Source organism: Pan troglodytes, chromosome 13, assembly GCF_028858775.2.
Source record: "Pan troglodytes isolate AG18354 chromosome 13, NHGRI_mPanTro3-v2.0_pri, whole genome shotgun sequence".
Taxonomy (NCBI): Eukaryota; Metazoa; Chordata; class Mammalia; order Primates; family Hominidae; genus Pan; species Pan troglodytes.
In genome coordinates this window covers 25,383,298-25,400,159 of record NC_072411.2, presented here as the reverse complement: position 1 = coordinate 25,400,159, position 16,862 = coordinate 25,383,298, and the positions used below count along the sequence as shown (strand labels likewise).

Here is a 16,862-nt window from a genome sequence, read left to right as displayed (position 1 = left end):
AAGCTCCGTATTTGAAACGATGGAATCCTATTACCATGTTCATGTATAGAATGAAATTAGGGTCATAAAGAAAAAATGAACCAAAAACAAGCTAGATGGACCTCCAAATCTGACATTTAGCAAGTCAGTCCACCTTTATGAGCCCCAATAAGTTAAATTTAGATTTTAATACCTGCTCTATTTGTTTGGATGAGGAATATATGTTGCAGTTAATTACTAGTTTATTTTTTATGATGATTGCTTCTTCGTATCATTATGAGAAACGGAAAAATCGCCAATGAAACATAGTTCTGACCTAGGAATTGGTAATGAAAAAAAGACCCTAATTCTATCCAAGATATATTCAGTATTTACACACCATCTCCTTGACATATACTGCGCCATAGTAAATAGGATGGAAGGCTGCCCCAATCACCAAACAGACCACCCTCTGTTCAGAACCATCTTGTAGCCGCTGGCTTCCCATTTCAGTTCCGGCCACATTCCCCAGAGGCAGTTGGCAGAGCTCAAAGATGTGACTAAAAAGGCCATCTTACTTACATTGCGAGGACTAAATATCGAGGAAATAATTTTCTTAGAATTATCAGAAAGAATGAACAGTTTGGAAATAGTAAAATACGAAGCATATGAAAAGGCTAGGCACACACTTGCCTATGTAACTTGCAGATCATAATTAAAAGTGGGAGGGAGCACAAAGATGTTGCAACATATGCAGGGAAAAGATACAGGGCCGTGGACAGAAGAAAATTCGTATGAATGGTTTTGGAGAAAGGAGCCAAAAAAAAAAAAAAAAGAAATTAGGCTACATTTAGAACAATATGATCTATGAGATCTTTGAATAATGTCCCCAGAGAAATGCAGAGAGGTCTACTGTCCATGTTCTTCCAAACAAAAGACTTGGTTAGAGATGCTGAGAAGAATGCTTGTGCATTTCAGTGCCAGGGTCTCATAGTATTTATTCTGTTTGTGCTCCTCCTAGCATGTGGGATGGCTCAAAGGGGAGCATTCACACTTCTCAGGGGAAGTTGTTCAGAGACCTCCCCCAGTGTGAATACCTAGCAGCACTTTGCTTGTTTAGCTCATAATATGAGCCCCTGGAATGGAAACTGTTTTATTTTAAGCTTCCATGCAGTTAGCCCCAAAATTTTTACCATTAATTTTCTCCCAAGAAGCATGACATGCTCTTCAGGAATAATAAGTAAGTAATTCAAACTAATTCAGGAGAAGGCCCCTGTATGAATGAACAGAGGGCTCAAACTATAGTATCCTTCAAATAAAACAGTGAGTGCTTTTTTTCCCTTTTGTTTCTAAGTTCCAACAGTAGCAAGCTGGACTAAATAAACCACTGCTTTGTAAAGGTGCTTCGAAGATATGCTTTAATGAATTGAGAAGAATTATTTATCATTGCTCTGATTGTTTGTTTGCAAATGGTGTCTCAAAGTGATTCAAGCATTTTATTTTAATAATTTAAATGCTGCTCTTAAAATATTGTTTACATTATTTACTGAACAAACTTTTTCCGTCTTTAAAATATTGCAAAAATTATGAGTACACCAAATCTTTTTCCTTATGTTTGAAAAATACTACGTATTTATACTGAATATTGAGATTTTCTAGTTTCTTGAGGTATCTTGAGTTTATCTAGAGAATTTACGCAATGATCCTCATTCCTTGTCCAAGGTGTATATCCGTGATTATTAATTTGTGTCAATGTAATGAACTCGGGAGATTGTGAAGGGGTATAGGAAAAGCCCTGGAGCAGAAAATTTGACTTTCATGTGTGTTTCAGTCCCAGCCCACCAATGAACTAAATATGAACTTTCAGACAGGGCTTTTAAAGCTTCAGACATTCGCTCAAGTCACCTGCAGAATAGAGAGATTTCACCAAATACACGGTACTGTGTTTACTAATTTACTGATATTCTCTTTGTTGTAAAAAATAATTTAAGATGGCTTAAGTATCTCTAAGGCTCCCCCAGGGCTAGATTCTACAATTCTTAATTTGCAGGCTGAGGGATTGGAAGTGGAAATATTAATGTGTTCACTAACAATCTAGCTAACAACAGAAATGTGGGTCCACCTCTTTCTCTACTTAACTGACTTTTTGGCTGTGGGCAGGGTGTTTTCCTGTAATTATCCATCCAGTTCAGTTACATTGCCAGTGAACACATGTAATACCAATAAGTATATGCAATTACGTTGAAGAACTATGCAGACTCTCTACACAGAGGGAGAGTAGATGATAAAGACTGTCTCAGAGTGTGAGTATCACATGGCCTGACCATAGCGTGTAGGTGATACAGCACTGCACTCAGGAGAAACAGGAGCGCCTAAGGTACCTTTTTTGCAAAAGGGCCCTTCATAAGGTGAATTGGTGCAATCACACAGGTAGCCATTGTGCTTCTCCACACACTTGCCCCCGTTGTGGCAGATGCTGCCGTAGCTGCTGCAGTGGCCGGGGCAGCCTGGCCTGACTCCAGATGTGACCTTTGCCCTCTCTTCCAGGTCCATTTTCTGTCCATTCAAGTGTAAGGAGCGAATGCATCCTAGGAAGCCTTTCTGTCTGGATGACGTTCCCCCTAAGAGGTTAAATAAAAGGAAACAAATGTAAGGTATTATAGGGCTCAATACATTTAGGTTTAATGTTGGCATGGGTAAGAGTTAAGTAGTTCTCTGTTGTCATGAAGGTCTAAATTAATTTTTTTATTAAAGTTTCAGTGAGAGTTGGAATTCCAAAGAGCCTCAAATAAATGCACGTCCTAGAAACAACGGTGGAGCTAGAGGCCACTATCTTTAGCAAACTACGGCAGGAACAGAAAACCAAATACCCCATATTCTCATTTATAAGTGGGAGGTAAATGATGAGAACACTGGGACGCAAAGAGGGGAGCAACAGACACTGGGTCCTACTTGAGGGTGTCGGGTGGGAGGAGGGAGAAGATAAGAGAAAAATAACTATTGGGTACTAAGCTTAGTACCTGGGTGACAAAATAATCTATACGACAAATCCACGTTATACAAGTTTACCTACATAATAAACCTGCAAATCTAGCCCTGAACCTAAAATAAAAGTTAAGAAAAAAATACACGTCCTTCTAGGCTGGGAACCCCCTCCCTCAAGCTCTTTCCGTATACATACAAAAAAAGTGAAAGATTGTAGTTCCTGTATTTTACAGGTTTAAGAGTAAAACTTCAGATGGCCATGTTTCTTGTGAAAAAAAAAAGTTCTCACATAGTCCACAGCACCCTTTCATCTGAAGTGGAAGGCACAGAGTGGGACTGTCCTTTCTGGCAAAGTTAGACAGAAGCTGTTAGGTACACCAACTTAGAAAACTTCAGTAGACTTCCTAATGCTTGCACAGTGCAGTGCAGTGGAGTGGAAGGTGGATAGACCAGAGCCAGATAGACATGGAGTCAAACTCATGTCACTTGCTGATTAGCCATATTGACCATGGAATTACCTAAGCCTCAGCTACTTCATCTATAAAATAAAAATCAATCTATTGTGTGGGTGTGTGGTGAGGCTTCACTAAGATCATACAATAGGCCGGGCATGGTGGTGCATGCCTGTAATCCTAGCATTTTGGGAGGCCAAGACGGGCTGATCATTTGAGGTCAGGAGTTCAAGACCAGCCTGGCCAACATGGTGAAACTCCATTTCTACTAAAAATACAAAAATTAGCCAGGTATGGTGGTAGGCACCTATAATTCCAGCTACTCGGGAGGCTGAGGCAGGAGAATTGCTTGAACCCAGGAGGCTGAGGCAGAAAAATAGCTTGAACCGGGGAGGCGGAGGCTACAGTGAGCCGAGATCACGCCATTGCATTCCAGCCTGGGCCACAGGGTGAGACTCTGTCTCAAAAAAAAAAAAAAAAAAAAAGAAAGAAAAAAAATAACATAGAATACAATACCTGTTCAATCACTGCTGCTCTCTTATGCCTTCTTTTGCACCTTCACAATGGCTAGAACCAGTTCCTTAATATATATGTGCTGATTAATCCTTAAATTAAGCTGATTAATAATGAGCTTATTATTACATTATGATTTAGAAGACAGATTTCTTTTTTGTGGAATACACAATAGGCTTGTAACTTTCTGCTGAGGATATATCTTGAAGATTTCAGAGAGATTTTATATGTTTCTTGAAAATTATTCAAGAATCAGGCAGATTTAATATTTCAGAGTGTTTTGTTCCCATCAGAAATCCAGTTTTCCACCAGCCTACCCCTCTGATATCAGAAAAACGTGTGTTGAAAGACAAGCCGGGAAATTAAGCTAAGTCCCATTAGAAGGTATTTATTTGGTGCTGAAACTCCTGGGAGAACCCAGGGGAGGTGGAGGTACAGCCTGGCCTTAAAGAACACAACATTTGTTTCAAATCTTCAGGCTCAAGTCTACACATATGGATGAGTGAAAGCCACACACAGGCCTTTGAGGTCTACCAGATGTACTAATGGAGAGGAGGAGAAGGTGGAAGGGAAAATACCAAGGTCAGGACCAACTTGTCATTCGTTTTCTGTACTCTTAGGATCTCTCATCTGAGCCTCATTCTAGAAATTATTCTACAGCTTTATTAAATCTTTGTCTGACAAATGACCAGATACAAACGTGTCCTTATCAAAGTGGATCAGATGAGAAATTGAAATGCATAATCTTAGACAGGGAATAGAGATGTTAAGTGAGAAACAAAGCTGTAAGTTAAAGGAATGAATAGATAATTTAAAGAATTCCTGGCATTAGTCACACTGGCCCAATGGTGGGTCAATGGCTTTGAGGAAAGCAAGGAAATAATTAGAAATGGGGAGGATGTGAGGGGGACATGGGGCAGGGGAGAGTGGGGAGAGAAGGGCTGTTTTTCCTAAATCCCACCAGGTCAGCAGACTCATAAATATATGTATGACATTCACTTGCTACATCCAAAAAACTTATCCTAAGGGATAGATCTCATCTTGCATTCTGAAGTAATGATTTATAGAATACAATATGTGTTCAATTATTTTATTTTCAGTTCCCGTAAGTGATACCCAAGCAGGCCAGGAGGCCAAACCCAAATTGCATTCTCCTGTCTGTCTCAATTTTGGTAAGTAAATCTCTTTAACCACAAGATAAATCAATTATAAACACAAGCAGATCATAGAGGAAGGTTCATTATTTCTTTCCTAGAGAGTGTGTAGAATAAAGAGGAGAGGATTTATGTAGTCAAATGTTTTGTTTGGTTTTGTTTTTCTCATTTTGTTGTCACTCCCCATGGTGGATTTGAATAACTATTCATATATCTTGTTAGTGTCATTTTTCTTTAACAGAAGTGAAGAATGCAAGATCTATCGCACATTTTCTTGCGTGTGACTTAGTCAACAACTTTATTAATGGAGAAGAAGATGACTGGGGTTGGTGGTTTCTCGGGCAAAAATGCACTCCTTAAGGTTTGAGACTTACAGAACCTGGTGACAGTGACACAAATCTGGGGGATTATTTCAATTACAGATGCTGACAAACCGTAATGACACAGTGAGTTATGAACTCAATTGCACAGTGAACTAAATTTCCATTTTTACCTGGCTGTTTTAGTCTTTACAAAGGAGAAAACTAGGAGTAAGTTTGCTTTTTCTTTATAAAGAGAATAATTTTTTAAAAGCAGCCCTTTTTACCTACTATGTGTAGAGAGTTATTGGAGGCATGAATCTTCTGTAAAACTTATTGTACAGAAACAGAAAGGCAACAGTAATCTTCCCTCATCCTCCTCTCTCACTGTCCTCCTCCCCTACGCCAGCCCTGTGGATTTTCTCTCCCTCTCCCAGAAATCTCTGTTTCTGAATCCATTTGCTTCTCTCTCTCTCTCCTTTCTCTTTCCTTCTTCCTTCCTACCTTTCTTTCTCTTTCTTTTTTCTTTCTTTCTCTCTGTCTTCTTTCTTTCTTTCCTTTCTCTTTCTTTTCTTTCTTTCTTCTTTCTTTCTTTCTTTCTTTCTTTCTTTCTTTCTTTCTTTCTTTCTTTCTTTCTTTCTTTTTCTTTACCTCCCTTCCTTCCCTCCTTCCTTCCTTCCTTCCTTCCTTCCTTCCTTCCTTTCTTTCTTTCTTTCTTTCTTTCTTTCTCTTTCTTTTCTTCCTGCCTGCCTGCCTATTTGTTTTATTTTTGAGACAGAGTCATATTCTATCATCCAGGCTGGAGTGCGGTGGTGTGATCATAGCGCACTGCAGCCTCCATCTCCCAAAGTTCAAGCGATCCTCCTGCCTCAGCCTACCGAGTAGCTGGGACCAAAAGCGCACACCACCACGACCAGCTAATTTGTTAAAATTTATTTTTATTATTTATTTATTTAATTTTACTAGAAATGAGGTCTTACTATGTTGCCCAGGCTATCTCAAAACGCTGAGCTCGAGCAATCCTCCTGCCTTGGCCTCTCCAAGTGCTGGGATTACAGGTGTGAACCACAACGGCCAGCTTGTCTGCTTCTTTCTATGCCTGGAGACTGCTTTCAGTATATTCTCTGTCACCCTAACCTGAATCCCTGCAAAAACATGCTACCTTCAGCCCCTGCTCTTCCTTTCCATTCAGCATTTTGTGGCTAGAATTAATGCAAATTTGAAAATGTGATTCTGCTGTACGTGTTTGATACCCTTTGGAAACTAGTCATTGTCCTAGGGATCAAGCTGAAATTCCTGATCACAATTGACACAGCAAGGGAGATCTGGCCTCCCCTTACCCCACCAGCTTCTTTCTCCCACACTTCCTGCACTGACTTCAGTGCACCAAGCATTCCGAACCACTTGTGGCTCTCATGCCACATGGCCTATCTAGACTTTGCACCTCTTCACATATGTTGTATTTACTAGTAAGTTATCCATCCCCGTGCACTCCACTGCTTGTCCTACACTACCCCTGTAGTCGCAGACATGCACACCTGAACTCATATAAACTTATTAGTCATTTATCTTTCTACCCACCGAGCATTTCCTCATTTTAATTATTTGTCAATTTTTTAAAACACAAAAAATACTTCTAAAAATTCTAGTTAGTTCCTCATTGAAAAATCAGAACATCTCTTAACAATGAACCTGCTTTCTTGCATGGCAATTCTCAACTGCACTGGGGTCAGCTCCTTTAAGATAGGGCATGCACTCTCCACTTGACCACAGAAACCACCAGGATGATTTCATTCATTCATGTTGCCTTCCTGGCCACTGCAAGTATTTAATTTTTCCCCTATTGCTCTAATATACTTTCATTTTTACTTGTTTGTTTCTTGTATACAGTTCACTGTAATTTTAGAAGAACAAAAAACATGTAGCTTTATACTTAGAGATGCTTAAGGGTTTTTTTTCTTTTTCTTTTTCTTTTGTTTTTTTTTTTCTCAGCCTTAATCTCTGAGCTCTTTGAGGACCAGAGCAATGCCTCTGGTTCTAAAAACAATATTTAAAGATACTAGTCATACTAGTTGTAGGCTAGAAACTTTATACTAAACTCATTAAATTGTCAATGGGAAAGAAGGTATTCTTCATATCATTCACATTCCCTAAGAAAATTTAACATCCACATTGCCTAAGAAAACTTAACATCAGAGATTGCTTTGGCCAGAGTGGGGAATTAAACAGATTTTATGTGGCAAAGCCTGGAGTCACACTGGACATGGCGACCTTCAAAGCCTGCATGTAGCTCCTTGCCCTAAAATTCTAAGACGAATATTAGACGATTTGGGTCAATACCACAACTAAGTGATTCTTCCAGTTTCTTCCTCTTACCTCTTACATGTTTTCTTTCACCAAATAATATACCAGCATGCATTTATTCTCTGGGCTTCTCTATCAGTCTTTTTGACAACTTAGACCATTAGTTGGCTGGCCTAGCTAGAAGCAATTTTGTATGATACTCTTCAGTTGGCCCTTGGTATCAAGTGGGTTCATTATGATGATGTTTCCTTGGACTGAGTATGAATCAACTCTTAAAAACTTCACTATCATCATTCTAAGACTGTCTTTGAAAACCTCCATGTGTCAGTTGGACAAATGCTCATTGCTTTCAGAGAAGCATCTCAGTTCCTTTTACCCTCCTTGAGCACAAACGCGGAGCCTCTATTTCCTTTATGTGTATCTGCTCTTTCCTGCACATGCTCCAGCAAAACTGATTTTCAGAGAAGCCCGTGGAAAAACACAGACTGCATCAGGTCAGGCTGTTATTTCACAAAAATTAGTACAGTGCCACCTTTCCATTCTCCCTTCTTCCCTCCCACCCTTTCTTCCTGCCTTACTTTATTTTTATGCCCTTGAACATGGAGCAGTTTGTTTTCTACTGAAGTTTAGCTGCATTTACCACCTAGATTTCAAAAAGTGGCAGACTTTTTGACTAAAGTGGCAGAAGCTTTAACATATACATGATGAATAAAAACAAGTACGCTAACTATCAATTATGTTCTTCTTTAACACCTGGTTCTCCAATTGGCAGAATCTTGGTACCAGGAGGAAATTCTACTGTAGACTTTAATTTCAAAATGTGATTTCCTTAAGGATAAGGCATGTATCTGGTTGAGTTTTGCCAGATAGAGAGATTTCTTGCTCAGGAATCACTAAACATACACTATTTAATAATACTGGTAGTATTAACTGGATGCCCAAAATGTAAAATAATAATAATAGTGATCAGAACGAAGAATTTATTTAATATCAAACCTTCTACATGCTTCATTGATTTAATCCTCACTACAAATTTTGACACCTCAAACCAAATGCCAAACCCCCTCAGGAAACTGGAAAAGAGTTTAGTGATAACTTGAATTTGGTTAACAGATTAAAATAATTTCCTTATTTGTTTGGTAGAAATAAATGTTGTGAAAGACTTGTGAATAATAATTCATCAATCCATATCAAGAGCCATTAAAGCATTGTTATTACTGGCTTTATTGCGCTTTTTAAAGAAAAAAGCTGAAAATGGAGCTCGGAGGAGGATTACAAGCAGAAATATTAATATTTAATTGATCTTTTGAAATAGTTGTTACAGACTGGGGGAGGGAAATGTCTGACAAAAGAGAATGATAAATAAGTCATGGTAATTCTATATGGGGAACTACTTATAAAACCATTAAAACTTATGATGATGAGAAAAAATTTCAATGATTGAGGCTGTTTTCAGTATTGTGTTTTATTGTTTCTTGTGTTCAAGAACAAATGCAAAAGTGCACAGGAATATATGACTTGATAATTTTTCACAAACTGGACACACCAAAGTAACTAGCAACCAGAACAAAAGACAGAATTTTACCAGCATGCCAGAAGCTTCCTTCCAGTCACCAACCACCCCTTCTAAGAATACCACTAACCCATTTCTGAAATCAGAGGTCGAATATGATTTAAATGGAATCACATTGCATGTACTATTTTGACCCTGGCTTCTTCTGCCTAGCATTGTATTGATGACATTTGTCCATATTAATAAAGGAAGCTGTACAGCATTCTGGTGTGAGAAACATTTCATAAGTCATCTTTCTTTCTACTCTCAATGGGCATAGTATAGGTTTTGGCTATTTTGAATAGTGCTGCCGTAAGTAATATTCTGTATTTATTATGGTTCATATTTCTGTTGATGTATACCTAGGAGTAGAACTGTTGGTCATAGGGTATGCATATGTTTGACTTCAGTAGATAATGCAAAACAGTCTTCTTAACTGTTTCAATTTATACTCCCATAAGCAATAAATTAAATTTTAATTGTTTGCATTCTCAGAATGATGCTTTTTTTTTTTTTTTAAAGTTCTTTGGTCAATATGCTAAATGCCAGTGATTATTTTACAAACTACAGATGAAAAAAATATGTGAGCAATTGAACTAAAATTCTCCCAGTCCTGGGATACTTATTGGAAATCTGATTTACGCTTTCCATTTCTACCTATGGCTTGTGGTTGGTCTGAAGCCTCCCCTATACTGGGTTCAAGCTAGATCTTTCCTACTGTTTAAGGTCCACATGACCTTCTAGTACAGAAAAAGTTATCAATTTCACAACACATAATGATGGGGACAAGTTAGAATAACAATAATAACAAGGATAAAATACTGAAATATCTAGAGGCTTTTAGTCTTTTGTGAACACAAAGCAAGCAGGACACATTATCATCCATATTTTCCTGCTGGGCATGCAGGCACCATCAGAGGTTACGTGGCCTTCAGGAATAAATGGAAGGAAGCAAGGCGGCTTTGCAGAAGATAAAAGAGGAGAAAAATGAGGGCAAATAAACAAAAGGATAAAAAATGATGGAATCAGAGGAAACGCATAACACAATATGCTCTGACGGAAAGGGGAAAACTGCAGGCTTCAGAAACTCTAAGAGAGTGGAGGTATTATAAAAAAGAAATGAACCTCATCTACATATGCACACATATATACATATATAACTGCTCCACTGCCCTCCATTACTGCTTTTGGAGCACACTCCTCTGGGCAAGGACTATTTCTTATTATTGGGTAAGACCTTGTCAGCCTGAATCTGCCCTTCAGGGCAACAACCTCCTCCTGACAGTAACCCCCACCCACATGCTTTTGATGAATTAATCTATCTGTGAAAGGATGGGAGATAAAAGGTAGAAAAGGAACGGTCCTTGAGGATAAGAGTTTGTGGGAAAATGGCAGAGAATGTGGAGCAAAAGGGCACCTGACTCTGTCATTGATACAAGCACCATCTCACTATTTTAAGACAAACCCAAGCCCAAAGCAGGGCTCCAGTGCAGTGTAGATGGTGGCGGGGAATGCAGTGTCCACGCTGAGTACCCCAGATAGACAGCAAGGTCTGGAAGGATGGTCAGTCTTAGGCCCTGAGGCGTTTGGGCTCCAGGTGTCCTCCCAGATACCTGAATAAGTGAGCAACTGGCTTAGCAATGTAAGAGATCTGCTTCCTACACACTGAGTGGGCACACAAGTCTCAGGCTGCCTTCCAAGGGCAAATTTCCTTAGACACTGTACTAACTGCAAATTAATCTTATTTCACCAATATAAGAAAGAGAGAGGCAGGAAATAAACACTTACACAACGTAAGAGAAATAGAGCCTGGGGCCTGCCTCCGCATGGAGTTGGGAGCTGCATCCAGTTTTCCCTGCTCATATCGCCTTGAGTACATACCACATACCACAGCATGAAGGACTTACTAGAAAATCCAGCTCACCTCTTCCCTGAGCCTGTACCTCCCAAAGAGTGAATGGATCTTATTTATCTCCATGACCCCATTGCCCAGCCCAGGGCTGACTGAGCATGCACTTGGAAAATATTTGCTCAGTGAATTATGGAAGGAAAAGAATGTGAGTGGGGAAAAAAGGATGAAGGACAAAGAAAAGCAAGTGGCCGTGCAGAATCAGACCACTGTCCCTCACTCCCCATCCTGCAAAATGCTCCAAACTCCACCGAAGCACCCACAGGCTTTTAAAAACTCTTTTGGGTGAGATAGCAGGAAAAGAGGAGGTTGATCCCTGGGAGAATGAAGAATAAATTCTGCAAAAGAAAGTCATTTCAATTTAAAACAATCATATAGTCTGGCTTTTTGCTGCACTTTATTCTCAGTCCAGACCAAGAGAAGGTCAGTGGCTGAGGCCAAATCCTGACTGCCCAGAAGGCATTGCAAATGTGTTAGGAGTGTGGTCAGCTTTCAGTTTATTTCTGGTATGCTTAAATCACAAGTAAAGGTCCCATTTCTGGTCTGGGCACATCCTCTCACTGCCAGATTGGACACAACTCTCTGATTTGGACAAACAACCCAAAAAAAGGCTGTCTTATTGAACAGACCAGGGGGAAAATAATAGCAGTGAGAATGTAATTTACCAATAACAATTTTGAAGCAGGCGTATGTGAACCATATAGTAATTTGAAAATGTGGTTTTGAAATCCCTTTATCTTTAAAGTCGATGGCCAAGAAAATGGCAAGAAACTTTCCCCTTTATAAGGACCTGCATTCAGCTTTTGAGGCACTCACACTCCAAGTACACTAGTGTGTGGGGACATTTCTGTTGATTTGTGAGAAGAAGTAAAATCCAGCGTAGGGAGGGATCTTTCCCCCTGGAGCCATTACACCAATTGAGTGTGTCCTTTAAATGTCAAAACCCCTCAGTTTCCAAAAGGAGGGTCTCATTATTCCAATGGGGTGAAGGCACAAATCATTTCCCATTTGAAAGAGTCTTTTGCTTACCATTCTTATTTAAGAACCCTTAAAAGAAAATCCCAAGTGGAACAGGGACATCCATTGCTGCATTCAATGTTTGAAACTGATTTGCAAGGTATTGATTATTATTAAGCCCAGTGGGCAGATGGAATAACTGAGGCTCAGAGAGAGTAAGTGGCTTGCCTAATACCATAAAGCCACTAGTGGAATGGACGGCACGGGGAGCTCTGCCTTCATTCACTTTCATTAATCCATTAGATTTTTATTGAACACTAAATATATTAGAAAACCTTTACTGGTCCCAGAGATGTGAAGATAAATTAGACACTACGTCTTCCCACAAAGAAACTCCTAGAAAGGGGAGATGAAACAATCAGGTCAGTATAATCAGGCGTATTGTGTGTGCTCACAGAGATAGGGGTGTGTACCAGGATAGACTCCCCTGAGAGGAGATAGTTCATCTGACTCATCAAAGTCTGCATTATCAATGAAGAGGAGTCTGTCAGGTAGATCAGGGTAGGGGCAGGTCCATTGTAGTTTGAGTACCAGGACCTTCAAAGGGTAATGAAGCAAAACCATGCAAACTTGGTCTTAATAACCTATTAGCATGAAACAGTGCTTTGGAAAAAGAAAAGTAGGAGGGGAAGAGGCATTATTTTATAGCTAATTCTCAGGAGAAACGAAAAATAAATTTCACTTAAGAAAATTAATTTGATTTAAAAGAAGCATGTGTGTGTGTGTATGTGTGTGTGAGCATGCACACATGTGTGTAAGTTGCACGAGAAATATATCTGATTCTGTCCCAGGTTGGGTTCACCAGAAAGCAAGTTCTGTGATGGAGTTAAGGGTACAGGATATTTTTAGGGGAAACCTTGGAAACCATACTTATGGTTGGACAGAAGAAAAAGAAAGTATGAATGGGCAGAGAAGTGAACTGTGGTAAAGGCCCAACATCAGCCCAGCACAGTCCCACCGGGAGTGCTGAAGCCAGAATGAATAACCAGAGATGTTCCTTCTTGGGCCCAACAGTTGTGCCTTTGCACTCTGGCTCAGTCACTGGATGTGAATCCCCCTGGAAAGGACATGACCTTGGTCAAGCCTTTCTCTGCAGCTGAGGCAGCTTCTGAAGGTGCAGACAGATGAAGACTGTCCACCAACAGCACTCCTAGCCGCAGGGCAAGTCCTTCTTTGAAGGGAGACCTGGACAGCAGATTACAAGGTCCTACCACAGATCCCTAAGCCCCTCTACACATGGAAGATGAGCCTGAGAGCAGATCCTTATTTACCTTGAAACGGGGACGATAACACTGGAAGCCGAATTGGAGCATGGAACTTCTTACCTCCTCTTCTACAAAATCACCTTCCCTACTGAAGCAGCTTTGAATCCACATCCCTTTCTTCCAGGTTCAGAAGAAACTCTTTTTTTTTTTTTCTTTTTAACTTGTCTCTATTTGTTACAATCCTTTTAAGCAGAATGTGAGTCGGACACTACATTACCATTCAGAATCCTCTCTCTGAGCTATTTTTGAATGGCTTTACAACATGCCTAGGTAGGCTTATAATTTCCCTCCTCTGAACTATACTTTTCTTTGGAAAACAAGCCCCTTTTGGAGAGTTTCTTCCATTAAGTTGCTTCTTGGTTTATGAAACTGTGTTCCTGTCTTCTGGCTTGAGTGTGGAAGATCCCCAGACATGTGCTAACAGGATTGACAGGATGATCAAACTCGGTCTGGGTATTGATGAAGCTAATGATGCCAGCGCTGCTGAAACTGAAGCAAGGCCACCCTTAAAGGAGATGATGACACATTGTGCATGGAAAAGGTAGACGAAGCTTTGGCTGAGACACCACTTGTGCATGTGTTCAAAAAAAACTTGATAACAAAATGAGAAGAGTATAACTTGGCCAGTAGGACTTAGTGGAGGTTTTCGACACACTTCCCATCCCCTACTCTGCCCAAGGGCTTTCTCACCTCCTCTGAGTCATCTGCTTCCTCTGGGCAGACTCAGAGAAATGGAAACCAGCTCACTAAGCTCTAGGCAGTGTTGCAGCCTCAGCCACCTCTCTGGTTTGCTCTTTTACAACTGGGGCTTCCCTTGTGGCTACTCAGCATGTGGCAGTCACATTAGCTCCAGGGCAGCCTGATTTCTTTCCTGCAATTGCCCCTCAGATTGGGTCCTTGAATGTCCAGGGAGAACTGTTTTATTGTCCAGAAAGATCTGCCTTAAGTTTCTTTTTACAATTAGAATGCCAGTTTCACATAAATGATGCTCTTCTAATGATTTCTTTATTTACTGAGTTATAAATGTTGACAAGTGGAAGTGCCAAGAGAATCAAATTACTGCTTCTAACTTTGAGTTTTTGTGAGGTCTGAAGCCCGGGTCCTCTCTTTCTGAGCTGCATGAGAAGATGATACCATGCTGCATTCTCCTTTAAAAAAGACAGTATGAATCCTGACACACACACACACACACACACCCCTCCATTCTGCTTCAATTGTCCATTGTCAATCCAACAGAGACCAAAAGATCACAATATGAGCTCAATTAAAGCAGAAGAAGTTGTAGACAAACCTTTCAAAAGTGTGTCTGAAATAGTAGGGAGCAATCTGGGCGGCCAAGGTGGGCAGATTGTTTGAGCCCAGGAATTGGAGACCAGCCTGGGCAACAAGGTGAAACCCCATCTCTATTAAAAATACAAAAATTAGCCAGATGTGCCAGCATGATCCTGTAACCCCAGCTACTCAGGAGGCTGAGGAAAGAGAATTGCTTGTACCCGGGAAGCAGGGGTTTCAGTGAGCTGAGATCCTGAGATCGTACCACTGCACTCCAGCCTGGGCGATGGAGAGAGACTCTGTTTCAAAAAATATATAATAGCGGGTAGAAAACACTAAAATGGGTGTTGGGATGGGTTAAATGTATCCAATTCTCAACATCTTCAAGAAGAGGCAAAATTTTGCTGAAAGGATGATTTAATCACTCACTTTTCCTGAATATAAAAACAGAACCAATGTTTTTTCAAACATTTTCAAGCTACAAGAACCTGATTTTGTGGATCACTGGTGCTAGGGACAAACCCAGGTGTTCTTCATCTTTTTTTTTTTTCCCCCCCACTAAAGAAGCATTTTTGAGTGGCCACTGGGTGCTCTTCTAGTGTTTCTTATGTGGCTACTGAGGCAGTCCCAGGACCTGCCTGCTAGCGCTCAGAGGTCTCTTACCATCTTCTTAAACCAACCAGAACAATTTCCCTTATGTAATTGGTAAGGGGACATTGAAAGTCATACATTAATGTTTCCTAAAAAAATTGAAGTATACTTAATATATTATTTAACTTTGAAAAAAATACACTTTTATGGGGGAATAGTAGACATAATCAGAGATTTATATAATGTTAAAAAAACAATTATTTCTTCACTTTTTGTTTCACCGTTGATGTCATGATAATTATTATCCTCCATGCACAACAGCTTTATGTAAAAATATGCTAACAGCTAATTTTCCAATTATTTCTCAATGTGAAGAGAATATAGATCTCTTCCTATACTGTGAGACACATGACATCATGCCTAATGGAAAGCACTACAGGCGTGCTTCAGGACGGCTATCTTCATGAGGCACTCACAAGCATAAAATATAAGTTACTATTCCAAGAGGAGACTGAGGCCAGTTACCTATGTGTTGCATTATGCCACAAATCAAGAGTTTAGGAAGTGCCAGAGCACAAAATAAACATGTGCACGCCAAGCCTGCCTGGCTTCACCCCTGACCTCACTGAGTTTGACACGCTTCACCTGAAATAGGAATAATAATTCCCTTCCAGCCTGGAAGCAAGAACAGCAATTTTGGGGGATCTCTCCAAATGTTATGACTTATCAAGTCAGTGTAGTATTTTCCCCAGGGGATTGTAAGTTTGGAGTAGCTTCAGTTTATTTTGACACAAATAGAGCAGTTGGGCCAAGAAAAAAAAAAAAAAAAAATAGGCCCATGGGAAAAATAAAAAGTAGAAGGAAATAGAGTCATAAAATGAGACTCACAGGCCCCATCTTCACAAGATTTCCACTCTATAATTGCCGCACATTTTGAAAGATCTTGCGTTAAGTTTGGAGGGAATGAGACATTTTCTTTACTGTTACGTACACATGGGCATGACTGTAGGTGTGACAGTCGTTCCTAATTTGTACATGCAGATAGCAGATCTTCAAGCCTTAGAAGATCAGTTACAGTCTCTTCATTTTCATTCTGCAGATAAAGACAATAGTACACTCATGCTAGTTAGTTTTCTACCCAGGGCCTATGGCTTGTTGGCATCTGACCAGGAATGCATACTCAGATCTCTCCATTGGATCTTGGATTTTTCTTGCCTCATCCTCACATTGATGGACACATTAGCGGGGAATAACAAAGCAGAAGGGGCGGTACTATTGAGCATTCCAAAGGTGAGAATGCCACACGCTTGCAGCTTACATTTCAGAAGCTGCATGTTGTGAAGAGTCTCCTGCTCTGTTAAAGAAATGTGACTGGTGAAATGACGTGGTTGCAAATGTCCCTAACCATCATGGTGATATAACAGCCTGAAGTTAAAATATTGATTCTGGAAATCCAGTATGCATTGACTCATGTATCAGCACTTCAACCTGTCACATTCCAATGACAGGGGCAGTGCTGAGAGGAACATCCTATTGTAAAAACGCAGCCTATTTCTGGTACTCAGGAAACACTCATGACCACGGCAGCTGT

General features: G+C 40.1%; 1 protein-coding gene across 1 annotated transcript in view; it reads right to left on the bottom strand.

Moving 5' to 3' along the window:
• CNTNAP5 (contactin associated protein family member 5) overlaps positions 1-16,862 on the bottom strand; it is an 876,147-nt gene that overhangs the window by 129,619 nt on the left and 729,666 nt on the right. Inside the window, exon 18 of the mRNA XM_016949649.3 lies at positions 2,340-2,579. Coding sequence (XP_016805138.3) covers positions 2,340-2,579 — 240 coding nt within the window. The remainder of the gene's footprint in view (positions 1-2,339; positions 2,580-16,862) is intronic.